Raw genomic sequence first — 14,603 nt, forward strand, 5'->3', positions numbered from 1 at the left:
TATTTAAATCTACATCTGATGTATATAAAAACCCAAGTATACAGACCCTTACTGTAATGTATCCAGAAGCTTTCATTGGGCAGTGCTTGCCGGGTTTACATCTGGATAACTTTTCTTCTTTTGGGGGCGGCTTAATGGTGTAGGCTATGACTCTTTTCAGGGCCCCCCTTAAGTTTTTTTGGAAGTCAATTAGCAAACTGATCCAAAAGATTGGTTGAATATTTACTAATTTGACAAATTCTTCCAAAATATATATATATATATTTATTAAAAAAATTATTATTATTTTTTTTCCCCTCTCGCCCTAAAAGAAATTAATCCTACGTGTGACACAGTAAAGACATGAATCTGTGAGAAGTCAGGAGGGACGTTCTGGGCCACTGCAGCCTATACTTGCAGCTACCCATAATACGACCTGGTAGTGCAGTGAATGTTTTGCACGGGTCATTCTATAAAGGATCTAAATTAAAACCTATTTTCCCTATATGATAGACCGCATCCTCAAAGGGGTTAAACGATCAGACTCGGCGTCACTTCCGTGCAAAGTGAATTTATGGCACCGTGTGTTAAGGCGCACTGCTGACTGCCGTACGTTTTTCGGACTATAAGACGCACCTGACTAAGACACACCCAAGTTTTAAACAACCGAAAATGTTACAAAAAATTATTAGTAAAAAAAAAAAATAATATGTTCTGTTTCACCACATTTTTTTTTCATCGAGGGTTAGGAATGGGTTAAGGAAGCGGTATGGGGGGGGGGGGGTCTGTTGCAGCTGAGCCCCCTGACTGCTGACTATAAGACGCAGGAACTGTTTAGCAAGTTTTGTACTTGCTAAAAAGTGCGTCTTATAGTCCGAAAAATATGCTGGGTGTTGATGTAGAACAACCTAAATAAATTTATATATATAATTGCACTGGACGCTGTCTTCTATTTCTTCCCCAGGAGATCTGCCGTTTGGATTTCGCTATCACTGTCAGGCAGGAAGTAAGTGTTCTATATCTTCTGTCCTATGATATCCTGTAACGCCAAGCTCCCTTGTGTGGTAAATGCGGCTACTCTTGCGTGTTTCCAGGCGCCTCTACACATCAGATCCCTGTGTCTGGCTTTGAACTTGCAAACAGAGATTACCACAACCTCTTCCGCGCTCTGTGTGACTTCGTGTTTCCTACTGCCAAGCGCTGGACTTCCGTTTACTGCAAGGTTTGATCGCATTTAAAACTTCTGTTAGTGAAGGGATCGCTATGTACGTCATAGATCTGTGGAGAGCAGCCTGGCCCTTTGATCTTGCGGTAGGTGCATGTAAATAATTAGCTGCAGTGCTCTCTCTCCACTATTCCCCCGCCTGGATTCTGCAGCCAGCGGCCGCCGCACCAGGCCTTAACATAGCGGATATTCCGTTTTATAAAGTGATGCTAGAACTGTACAGAGGTTTCATTAGTCCTTGCAGGGAGCCACTTCAGTAGCCAAGGACCTATCTGACACCTCCTTGCCACTAAAGACTCTCAGGCTCGATCACGGCTAGGACTGAAATTTTGGTCTGGTTTTGAAGCCGAGAATCTTTGCAACCTTTTTTTTTTTTTTATTGTTTCTAAAATATCAAAAAAAAAGTGACGCAACTTTGCAATAGGTCTTAATTAAACATTTGTTTATACTTCTCTTATTCAGACCTAAGCATCTCCATGGTAACAGACATCAAACAGCCCTGTATGGTCTGATCCTGCAGTCGTACTCCACATGTCCCCTACTCTATACTAGCATAGGTTCGGTAGGTTACCAAGAGCTTAGGGACAGAAAGAAGGGAGTATGTCTGCAGGATCAGACTATACAGTGTTTCTGTCTGTTACCATGGCGACACATAGATTTGCATAGGAGCTGTAGAAACAAAACTGAAAAATGATTAAAGGGGTTATCCGGGGACTAAAAATTGCATTGCAAAAATATATTTATGTGAAACTAAGACTTTAATTAAAAATTCTGTACTAAATGGTGCAGTTCAAACCTTATGAATTATTCAGGAAGTGCTGGAGCTTTTCTAATAGTGATGACGCTCCGACACGGCCCCACGTGACTGAGCTCTTCATTTTTTGTTCGCGAACCTGCCTGCAAGGGGCTGTCACATTGCCTGAGTCCCGAGCAGAGAATCCGCTAGCGCTCTGCCCGGGACTCCAGCCCTGCTCCCGACGTCCGTCTTTGGTCAATTCAGGGGTTTCCTATCGTTGGAGTTCCCGAGCAGCGTATCACCTGATGCTCTGCCTGGGGTTTCCACAACTTCTGCCCACGTCATTGTCACTGTCCATATATGGACAGTCATGTCAGCAGCACTACTGGAGTCCCCTAGCAAAGCATCAGCTGATGCTCTGCTCCGGGACTCCAACTTCTTTTATTTTCATGGTTTCATCTCTTCTAAGCTTTAGGGTCCATGCATACAATACATTACATGTGGTTTTTCAGCACGGATTTTCATGCCCCAAATCCCCAGTGTAACACAGTACCAGCATCGTCAATGAGAGTCCAGGAAATCTCATGCGCACGCTGCGGTATTTTTCAGGACGGAAATTGACGTGTGCGTTTTTAAGAATCCGCAGCATGTCAATTTTATATTACGTTTCCGCTTGCAAATTGTATCTGTCTAGTGTTGTGGAAAATCACACCAAAACTCACAGCATGACAATGCGCCGAAAAATGCATACAAATGGAAAAACCTCACCGAAAACCCATTAAAAAAAACGCACGATCCGGTGCGGTTTTTACTGCGAATTTCCTGTGGTTTTGGTGCGTATTTTCTGCACTAATATACACAACGTGCGCATGTAGCCTTCATCTGTGGCTCGGAGGTGCTGGAAACCTCCCCTACTGCTCTGATCCCAATTAACCAAGCCCCGCCTCTTCTAAATAAGCTCCACCTCTTTCCGGCGCTTAATACTTCTGTCTCTGCTTTGTTTTCTCGAGAGTTGACTTGTGTTTTATTGTGTGTTTTAGAACAATGACGTCCCTAGAGTCAAATGGTGTCTTCAGTGGTTGGCTAAGAAAGCTGGTAAGTTTATTATCCTGTATAGCCCAGCGACGCTTAGTAATAGACACCATATTCAGACACAATCCTGCAGCCGCATTTTAGAAATGTATAGACGTGAAGAAATGTTAATTGGAATTAAATTCGTTTTGAGGCTCGGCCGGCGCTTTTAGGGAGGTTGTTGACTCCATTAATCCCTGCATTGTGTCACTTGCCTTTTCTTGCAGGGATAGAGAATCATTTTCAACTGCAGGATATAGAAAGCTTAATCATAAAATTTTATCGAGACAAGCTTAACGAAGAACCGTCAAAATCCAGCGTGCATCGTCTGCTGGATGTTGTTAAATGGGATTACGCCAATGACACCAGGTAAAAACTATGATGATTTTAGTGTAATGCAGTCAAAGGTGTGCTTATTAGCTGGGCGTCTGGAAGAATACATTTACAGAGTCTCTGTCACCAGATTATAAGTGCCCCGTCTCCTACATAATCTGATCGGCGCTGTAATGTAGATAAATGGTTTTCATTTTTAAAAATGATCATTTTTAGCAAGTTATGCACAACTTTAGATTTATGCTAATTCGTTAATGACCAACTGGGCGTGTTCTACTTTTACCAAGATTTTGTGGAGAGAAGTGTATGACGCTGACTAATCAGCGTCATACACTTTACTTCATTCAGGTTTAGCTGTGCTGTCACATACTCTGACAGTAACTTTACCAAAGTGTCTTGAGAGTGAATAAACAGCACCTCCAGCCAGGATGCGATGTCTATTCACACTTCTATAACGTTTCTGTGGGACTTGCAGCACATCGCGTTCTCGTGAGATCTGTCACGTTTAGCTGCCTATCGTGTTGAGTTTTTTGTTTCTATCGTGTTGAGTTTTTTTGTTTGTTGGGAGCCGACTTGGAAAGTCATTCATGCCAAACGATAGATCTGAATCTCCTCAATAGAAGTTGCTTTCTAGGCATAGTACGATGAGCGATTTGTCGTTTTAACTTAAGGTGTTGTCATCCAGAACAACAACGTATACAGACTGACCATGAACATCAAGATGATCAGAAAATGCCTACTGTTTTTTGCCAAAGAATACTGGTGTAAATGTACTCGAGCCGTGAGGTAGTCTGAGAGAGAGGACCGTGTCTAATATGCTTAGTGGGTTGTGTGAACTATATTATGCCAGATGTCAGGGCCAGCTCCAGGTTTATGTGGGCCCTTGGGCGACACAGGCTTACTGGGCCCCTTTGCGGGGGAACTCACGGCGGCAATAAAATGGCAGAAAACTTCACTTTGTGCTCCCAGATAGAAGTTAGGCCCCCAGTTTGTATCCCCATAAATTTAGTGCCCACTCTAGATAGTGGCAAGCAGCAGCCCCCCACAGGAAATATGGTAAGACAGCCCTGGGGTCCTTCAATGGACCCTGGGCTGTCTGCCCATATATGGTATGGCCCTCGATCGCGTCACAGGAATTCCTGTGATGCGATCCAGGGGCATCCCCTTCTCATTTTCCCCTGAATGCTGTGTTCAGCTTTGATTGCGGCGTAGGTGAGAGGTCTCTGATCTCTGCCGTTATAGAGCGGTGCTGCAGCTGTGTAATGCAGTCATTGCCCCGCTCCTGACAACAAGCGCGTGCGCGGTCCGCATGAGGTGATGCGGCTGGTGCTGCACTAATGAGCGGCGGTTCGGGCACGGAGGACCGATCATGGGGGTGGGGGTTTTGCAGTGCGGCTGCCATGTTCTGTCTTCAGTGCCACTGCTCATTAGTGCAGCGCTGGCCGCATCGCATCATCCTGACGGCACGCACATGTTATCAGGACTCGCGATCGGGGCAATGATTGTATCACACAGCCGCAGCCCCGCTCTCATACATTCATGTGTTACTATACTGAGCTGTTCGGCCGCACAGCTTAGTATCGAAATACATGAAATAACTGTATCGAACCGTTTGGGGATGCAGAGTATCGACGTTTCGATGCATCCCTACTCCCTTGTATATGACCAGCATCTCAGCAGATGTGACATTGGATGGGAGTTGTTTGCATTTACTGCCACCAGAGCTGGGATCTGCAGCAGAAGTCGGAGGTCATAAGTCAAGACTGAACCGGCTTCTGCTGTGATTGATTTTTGTGAAAGTCCCTAAATTGATCTGGGAGATTTGTGCGTGTATAACTTGTCCATACAGAGCAGAGTGATCGAGCTGGCAGGGAGTGCATGGAAATATATCATGTCTAGCTGTAGTCCCCAGGACTACATTTGCTCAGCTCTATTACCAGATTTGTAGTCCTCGAACTGTCTCTAACGGTGGCGAGTGGTAAAAACGTGCCCGTCTCTCGACAGATGTAAATGGCACGAGGACAATGACATGTGGGAGTGCGCGCTGGCAAGCTGCAAGAAAGTAACGTAAGTTATAACCACTGGTATTTTTATTTTTAATCTTGTATTTTTCAAATTGACAACTTTTATTTCTTAAATATGTCCTGTACACGATTTCATCACTTTCCCCATAGTATAGGGGCATTGCAGAGCCCTAACCCTAATTTGAGAGATTAAGCTATGCTCCGGATATGTTTGTTTCTGCAGCGTGTGCGTGGATCTTTACAAACTGATATATGAAACTGGCTCAGAAATGTCCGCAACAAATCTGCTACATATTTACGTTACTGCTGGTGACCGTGTCCAAACCCCCCCCACCCCAGCCCCAACACCCAGGTCGGGATGTTACTTAACAGCCTCTGGTCCTGTTTACATCATGAGGTCCGGTCCCAATCACATGATCGTCATGACATCCAATCAGGGCACTTCCAGGCAAAGTTTGTTTTAGCAACTAATTTTCCCGGGGGGGTTTGTCTCTAGAGAAATGTACAATAACCCAAATTATGCATCAACTGGCCCAATCAGCTGTTGGGGAAATGTACAATAACTCATTTGGATCTGTTATTTATTTATTCTTGCCTCTTGTTGTCCAGTTACTGTATGAGCAGAGCTCTGGCCTCGGTTTATGATGTGGTTATTACGTCGGCTCACTTGCCCAACCTACTGACGAATGACAAGCAGAAGTCTGAAAATGGTACAATTGTTGTCCTCGATGCTAAGAGATATCAGGTCGGTATTTTATTAGGCGTAAGTTTGTCATACAGCTTATCTGCCAAATTGTGATACATTTTTATGCAACGGTTTACAAATGTTTTTGCATCACCTTGACATATGAGCTTTTATTATACTTCTACATGTTCTTAACCCCTTCCCTCTTTAGCCACTTTTGACCTTCCTGACAGAGCCTCATTTTTCAAATCTGACATGTGTCACTTTATGTGGTAATAACTCCGGAATGCTTTCACCTATCCGGGCGATTCTGAGATTGTTTTCTCGTGACACATTGGACTTTAAGATAGTGGTAAAATTTGGTCGATACATTCAGTATTTAATTGTGAAAAACACAAATATAGTGAAAAATTGCAAAAATTAGCATTTTTCTCAATTTAAATGTATCTGCTTGTAAGACAGGCAGTTATAACACACAAAATTGTTGCTAATTAACATCACCCATATGTCTACTTTAGATTGGCATCGTTTTTTGAACATCCTTTTATTTTTCTATGACCTCACAAGGCTTAGAACTTTACCAGCAATTTCTCATATTTTCAAGAAAATTTCAAAAGGCCATTTTTACAGGGGCCAGTTCAGATGTGAAGTGGCTTTGAGGGACCTTATATATTAGAAACCCCCAAAAAGTCACCCCATTTTAAAAACTTCACCCCTCAAAGTATTCAAAACAGCATTTAGAAAATGTCTTAACCCTTTACACATGTCACAGGAATTAAAGCAATGTAGAGGTGAAATTTACAAATTTCATATTTTTTTGCAGAAATAAATTTTTAGTACAATTTTTTTTATAACACAGAAGGTTTTACCAGAGAAATGCAACTCAATATTTGTTGCCCAGTTTCTGCAGTTTTAGGAAATATCCCACATGTGGCCGTAGCGTGCTACTGAACTGAAGCACCGGCCTCAGAAGCAAAGGAGCACCTAGTGGATTTTGGGGCCTTATTTTTGTTAGAATATATTTTAGGCACCATGTCAGGTTTGAAGGGCTCTTGCGGTGCCAAAACAGTGAAAATCCCCCAAAAGTGACCCCATCTGGGAAACTAGACACCTCAAGGAAATTATCTAGGGGTACAGTGAGCATTTTGACCGCACAGGTTTTTTACAGAAATTATTGGAAGTAGGCCGTGAAAATTAAAATCAACATTTCTTCAAAGAAAATGTAGGTTTAGCTTTTTTTTTTTTTTTTTTTTCTCATTTCCACAAGGACTAAAGGAGAAAAAGCATCGCAAAATTTGTAAAGCAATTTCTCCCGAGTAAAACAATACCCCACATGTGGTAATAAATGGATATTTGGAGACACGGCAGGGCTTAGAAGGGAAAGAGCGCCGTTTGGCTTTTGGAGTCCACATTTAGCAGGAATGGTTTGCGGAGGCCATGTCACATTTACGAAGCCCCTGAGGGGACAAAACAGTGGAAACCCCCCACAAGTGACCCCATTTTGGAGACTACACCCATTGAGGAAATTATCTAAGGGTATAGTGGGCGATTTGACCCCACAGTTTTTTTGCAGAAAATATTGGAAGTAGGTCCTGAAAATAATAATCTACATTTTTTTCAAAAAAAATCTAGGTTTAGCTCATTTTTTCTCATTTCCAGAAGGACTGAAGGAGAAAAAGCACCACAAAATTTGTAAAGCAATTTCTCCCGAGTAAAACAATACCCCACATGTGGTAATAAACGGCTGTTTGGACACACGGCAGGGCTGAGAAGGGAAAGAGCGCTATTTGGCTTTTTGAGATCACATTTAGCAGGAATGGTTTGCGGAGGCCATGTCGCATTTGCAAAGCCCCTGAGGGGACAAAACAAACGCCCAAAAAGGGACTCCATTTAGGAAACTACACCTCTTGAGGAATTCATCTAGGGGTGTAGTAAGCATTTTGACCCCACAGACGTTTCATAGAATTAGGCAGTGAAAATAAAAACAGTTCTTTTTCTTCAATAAGACGTAGCTTTAGCGCAAATTTTTTCATTTTCTCAACAAATAAAGGAAAAAAAGAACCCAAAATTTGTAAAGCAATTTCTCCCGAGTACGGCAATACCCCATATGTGGTCATAAACTGCTGTTTGGGCACACGGCAGGGCTCAGAAGGGAAGGACCACCATTTGGAGTGCAGATGTTGCTGGATTGGTTTCTGGGCGCCTGTGGGCCCAAAACAGTGGAAACCCCCCAGAAGTGACCCCATTTTGGAAACGACACCCCTCAATGCATTTATCAAGGGGTGTAGTAAGCATTTTAACCCTGCAGGTGTTTTGTAGAAATTAGTGTTCACTCGATGTTGCAGAGTGAAAATGGGATTTTCTTCCATAGATATGCCAATATGTGGTGCCCGGCTTGTGCAATCATAACAAGACAGCCCTCTAATTATTATGCGGTGTTTCCCGGTTTTAGAAACACCCTACATGTGGCCCTAATCTTTTGCCTGGACATATGACAGGGCTCAGGAGTGAAGAGTACCATGCGGAGTGGAGGCCTAATTTGGCGATTTACAAAGTATTGGTTCACAACTGCAGAGGCTCAGATGTGAAATAATAAAAAGAAACCCCTGAGAAGTGACCCCATTATGGAAACTGCACCCCTCAAGGCATTTATTAAGAGGTGTAGTGAGGATTTTCACCCCACAGGTCTTTACCATAAATGAATGCGCTGCGGATGGTGCAAATTAAAAATTTATATTTTTCCCTAGATATGCCATTCAGTGGCAAATATGTCGTGCCCAGCTTATTACACTGGAGACACACACCCCAAAAATTGTTAAAAGGGTTCTCCCGGGTATGACGGTGCCATATATGTGGAAGGAAACTGCTGTTTGGGCACGCTGTAGGGCTCAGAGGGGAGGGAGCAACATTTGGCTTTTGGAGAGCGGATTTTGCTTGGTACTAAATTTGTTTGAGTATTGCTGGTGTTTTATAATGTGGGGGTACATGTAAGCGGGGCGGAGTATATAAGGGGCATAGTCAGGTGGTATGAAAAAAAATTAATAATCCATAGATGTGTGTTACGCTGTGAAGCAATCCTTTCTGCACAGGCCGGTGTCGCACTGATAAATGGTGTCCTTTATTATCCCCCTTTTGGTCCACACTCCGCGCCTTTGTAGTTTGGGGAATTTTGCTGTGAAGTGTTGTCCTGGTATAATACGGGCACCGTCGCTTCCAGCGGATATGTTTGGGCTCTCCCCTTCCTGGTTCCCTAATTTTAGGTCCTTGAAAAATCGCCTCTTCAAACAGAAGAAATGTTCCCCTCGGGCACAACTGCATATTTTTTTATTTCCTGACTTATTGGAGCCATCACTAATTTTATTTTTCATAGACGTAGCGGTATGAGGGCTGGTTTGTTGCGGGATGAGCTGTAGTTATTATTGGTACCATGTTGGGGTACATGTGACTTTTTGATCACCTTTTATCCTATTTTTTGGGATGCCAGGTAAACAAAAAAAACGCAATTCTGGCACAGCTTTTTTCGGGTTTTTTTATACAGCGTTCACCATGCGTTTATAAACTACATGTTAACTTTATTCTGCGGGTCAGTACGATTCCGGCGATACCTAATTTATAGCATTTTTTTATGTTTTACAACTTTTTTCACAATAAAATTACTTTTGTAAAAAGAATGTATTTTTTTTCTGTCGCAAAGTTGTGAGAACCATAACGTTTTAATTTTTTTTGTCGACGGAGGTGTATGAGGGCTTGTTTTTTTGCGGGACGAGCTATAGTTTTTATAGGTACCATTTTTGGATACGTGTGACTTTTTGATCACTTTTTTTATTCTAATATTTGTAGGGCAAAGTGACTAAAAAACAGAAACTCTGGTAACGTTTTACGGTTTTTTTTACGCTGTTCACCGCGTGCAATAAATAATATAATATTTTGATACCTCAGGTCGTTACGGTCGTGGCGATACCAAATACATATGGTTTATTATTTTTCAATTTTAAAGGACTTGATAAGAGTAAAAGGGGGATTGTGTTTTATTTGATTACTTGAAACTTATTGTTTTCAAACTTTTATTTTTTACACTTTTTTTTTTTTACACTTTTTTCCAAGTCCCACTAGGGGACTTGAAGGTCCAACGGTCAGATATTTTTTTTTCTAATACATTGCACTACCTATGTAGTGCAATGTATTAGATCTGTCAGTCATTCACTGACAGCAAGCCGATTAGGCTTCGCCTCCCGGCGGGGCCTAATAGGCTTCCGTAATGGCAGAGCAGGAGACCATTGTGTCTCCTGTTGCCATAACAGCAGTCACCAGTCCCGATTGCCTGTCAGGGCTGGCGATCTGCTAGTAACCGCTACGATGCAGCAATCGCTTTCGATTGCTGCATCGAAGGGGTTAATGGCAGGGATCGGAGCTAGCTCCGGTTCCTGCCGTTACAGGTGGATGTCAGCTGTACAGTACAGCTGACATCCACCGCTGATGACGCCGGATCAGCTCCTGACCCGGCGCCATCTTGCCGGCAGCTACGGAAGCCGATCAGGCTCCGCCGCCGGGCGGATCTTGACCGGCTTCGGTGCTAGGCAGACCGGGAGGCCAGTATTAGGCCTCCGGTTGCCATTGCAGCCACCGGAACCCCGGCAATTTCATTGCTGGGGCTCCGATGAGCTGCAAACACCTTAAGTGCAGCGATCGCGTTTGAGCGCTGCACTTAAGGGGTTAATGGTGGGGATCGAAGCTAATTTCGGTCCCCGCCGTTACAGTCGGATGTCAGCTGTAAGATACAGCTGAGATCCGGTGATGATGGCACCGACTCCGTTTCTGAGCCGGTGCCAAACATTTGACGTACATGTACGGCATTTTGCGGGAAGTCAATGCTTTCCATGACGTACATTTACATCAAATGTCGGGAAGGGGTTAAACATAATACTGTTGTGATAAACCCATTCACTAGACATCAGTTATATCACCAAGACTGAGAATGCAGCCTATCTATTCACGAGAGAGCAGTGACATCACTGAGAATGCAGCCTATCCATCGACTAGAGAGAATTGACCTCACTGAGAATGCAGCCTATCCATTCACTAGAGAGCAGTGACATCACTGAGAATGCAGCCTATCCATTCACTAGAGAGCAGTGACATCATTGAGAATGCAGCCTATCCATTCACTAGAGAGCATTGACATCACTGAGAATGCAGTCTATCCATTCACTAGAGAGCAGTGACATCACTGAGAATACAGCCTATCCATTCACTAGAGAGCATTGACATCACTGAGAATGCAGTCTATCCATTCACTAGAGAGCAGTGACATCATTGAGAATGCAGCCTATCCATTCACTAGAGCGGTGACATCACTGAGAATGCAGCCTATCCATCGACTAGAGAGAATTGACCTCACTGAGAATGCAGCCTATCCATTCACTAGAGAGCAGTGACATCACTGAGAATGCAGCCTATCCATTCACTAGAGAGCAGTGACATCACTGAGAATGCAGCCTATCCATCGACTAGAGAGAATTGACCTCACTGAGAATGCAGCCTATCCATTCACTAGAGCAGTGACATCACTGAGAATGCAGCCTATCCATTCGCTAGAGCGGTGACATCACTGAGAATGCAGCCTATCCATTCGCTAGAGCGGTGACATCACTGAGAATGCAGCCTATCCATTCGCTAGAGCAGTGACATCACTGAGAATGCAGCCTATCCATTCACTAGAGAGCAGTGACATCATTGAGAATGCAGCCTATCCATTCACTAGAGAGCAGTGACATCATTGAGAATGCAGCCTATCCATTCACTAGAGCGGTGACATCACTGAGAATGCAGCCTATCCATCGACTAGAGAGAATTTACCTCACTGAGAATGCAGCCTATCCATTCACTAGAGAGCAGTGACATCACTGAGAATGCAGCCTATGCATTCACTAGAGAGCAGTGACATCACTGAGAATGCAGCCTATCCATTCACTAGAGAGCAGTGACATCACTGAGAATGCAGCCTATCCATCGACTAGAGAGAATTGACCTCACTGAGAATGCAGCCTATCCATTCACTAGAGAGCAGTGACCTCACTGAGAATGCAGCCTATCCATTCACTAGAGAGCAGTGACATCACGTAGAATGCAGCCTATCCATTCGCTAGAGAGCGGTGACATCACTGAGAATACAGCCTATCCTGCACTAACTTCTTTATTTATTTTAAAAAAAAAAATGTAGATCCGCTTTAACCAGAACTTTTGTGCTATTTTACACTGATCACCTGTATATTAGAATATGCAGCAAGTAATGATTACAACCCTAATTTGTAATGTTCTGGTGAGTATCATCCCGTTCACATCATGAATGTCTGCTTAATGTTTGATCTTTTTTGCAGATGAAAATGAATCAGCAGCATCGCAGTGACAATGGAAGCCTGATGGGTGCTGTCGGAGGTGATTATTTAAGATTGCAAGTTACTACAAGGCCCTGTTCACACGGAGTTGTCTTTTTTTCCGAAGGCAGAAACCCGACAGGTGTCTTTATCAGACTATATATATATATATATATATATATATATATATATAATGTCTAATTTATATACCAACGGAAACCATACTCTGCGTTTTTTGCCTGCGGACATTGACCGCCACGGCCATAAAACACAGCGAAAAACACTTTTTCTTTTCCTCCCATTGATTTCAATAGGATGTGAGAGACTAAACCACTGGCTAAAACAGCAATGGAAAAAAATTAAATCAATGGGAGGCGGTTTCGGACTTTTTTTTTTACGCAGATTCCGACGCGGCTTCTGCGTCAAAATCGGCGCCAAAAACCGTGTACAAAACACTGGATTATTCTACGATCAGTTTATCCCGTCACAATTCATCAGCACCTTGAGTTCTTTACTCCCGCGTCTAGTTGTATTTTCGATCGCTGTCCTGTTCCACCGTTTCCTTGACTTAAATTTATGGCATGTTAATTTAGCTAGATCAGTGTGGGTCCGATCCCTGGGACCCCTGCTGATCATGAGAAGGGGGACCCCTGCTGATCATGAGAAGGGGGACCCCTGCTGATCATGAGAAGGGGGACCCCTGCTGATCATGAGAAGGGGATCCCTGCTGTTCATGAGAAGGGGGTGCCCGTAAATACACCATGCATACGGGAACAGTCAGTGGTGCCAATTTTATAATTTTATTTTCGGCTGTCCCATTGTTACATCCCATGAAGTCACCGGGGCTCGGACACTTGTTCCTGTTAAATACCCAACATCTGCACCTAGAGCAGAAGAAGAGGCTGTTTATTGTACCCGTGACCGGCGGCTGATCCGCTTCTATTTATTCTATAGGAGACAGTTCTCTGGGAATGAGAGGAGTGGACCCCATCAATACCAGCAAGGCCCGAGGGCGAGGAATCCTGCGCTTGTTAGCGGAAATGCCAGTCCCTTACGCCAACACAGGATGAATCAGTCCTTTCTTTTCTTTGCCTCTTTGTTATTTGAGGTCCTGTTTGTTTTTGGTCCCTTGTAATGATATTGTGGAAGCTCCGTGTCATTCTAAGTTCAATATTCGGTATTGATAAAGGCCGCATGTTCGCAAGGTTTGTGTTTCAGATCTACTTTAATTTGTTTCTAGTGAGCACTTACAGAACCGTTATTACATCTATTGTACACTATAGCGGTCTCCCAATTTGCTTTTTTTTGTTTGAGTCTTTATTTACTCTTTTTTTTATTTAACCCCTTAATGACCGGGCCTGTTTGTACCTTAATGACCAAGCCAGATTTGTTAAATCTGGTATGTCTGACTTTATCAGAGAATAACTGCGCGAAAGTTTTGAATATCCAAGTAATTCTGACATTGTTTTTTCGTCACATGTTGTACTTTATTTTAGTGGTAAAAGTAGACCGATACAATTTGCGGAAATTAATTAAAAAATTTTGTAAAAATTACCATTTTTCCCTATTTTTAACGGCAATATGTCACATATGTACACACATACTGTACAATTTTTTTTATTAAATATATTTCCATCTCTTTACTCTATTTTGGCAGCACTTTTGAGAATTTTTTTTTTTTTTAGCAATTTAGACGACTTACAAGTTTAGTAATGATTTTGTACATTTTGTTTTCCTGCACCAAGCCAGGTTTTCAGAGGCTCATAGGTGTCAGAATGGTGGAAACGCCCACAAGTGACCCCATTTTGAAAACTACACCCCTTAAGGTATTTATTAAGGGGTGTTGTAAGTATTTTGACCCCACAGTTTTTTTTGTAAGAATTCATGAAAAGCAGGCGTAAAAACATATAATTTCACATTTTTCATAAAATTATCACTTTGAAGACCGATTTCTGTGTAAAGCGACCATGAGAATGAAGAAACACACCCCAAAATCTATCACCCTGTTTCTCCTGTTTTCAAAAATGCCCCCATTGTGGCCCTAATGCGTTGCCTGGACACACGGCAGGGCCCGAAAGGGAGGGAGCACCCGGAGACTTTCAGGACACACATTTTGCTTGAAAATGTTTCAGGTCCCATTACACATTTTATAGAGGCACTGAGCTGCCAAAAAGAT

General features: G+C 43.0%; 1 protein-coding gene across 1 annotated transcript in view; it reads left to right on the forward strand.

The window, feature by feature from the left end:
* Positions 1-13,981, forward strand: part of MAEL (maelstrom spermatogenic transposon silencer) — a 16,622-nt gene extending 2,641 nt beyond the window's left edge. The window contains exons 2-9 of the mRNA XM_075851248.1: positions 944-985; positions 1,074-1,201; positions 2,981-3,035; positions 3,239-3,380; positions 5,349-5,411; positions 5,978-6,113; positions 12,431-12,488; positions 13,382-13,981. Of these exons, the coding sequence (XP_075707363.1) occupies positions 944-985; positions 1,074-1,201; positions 2,981-3,035; positions 3,239-3,380; positions 5,349-5,411; positions 5,978-6,113; positions 12,431-12,488; positions 13,382-13,497 (740 nt within the window). The 3' untranslated portion in view covers positions 13,498-13,981. The remainder of the gene's footprint in view (positions 1-943; positions 986-1,073; positions 1,202-2,980; positions 3,036-3,238; positions 3,381-5,348; positions 5,412-5,977; positions 6,114-12,430; positions 12,489-13,381) is intronic.
* Positions 13,982-14,603: the final 622 nt, after the last annotated feature.

This window comes from Rhinoderma darwinii, chromosome 2 (genome assembly GCF_050947455.1).
Source record: "Rhinoderma darwinii isolate aRhiDar2 chromosome 2, aRhiDar2.hap1, whole genome shotgun sequence".
Taxonomy (NCBI): Eukaryota; Metazoa; Chordata; class Amphibia; order Anura; family Rhinodermatidae; genus Rhinoderma; species Rhinoderma darwinii.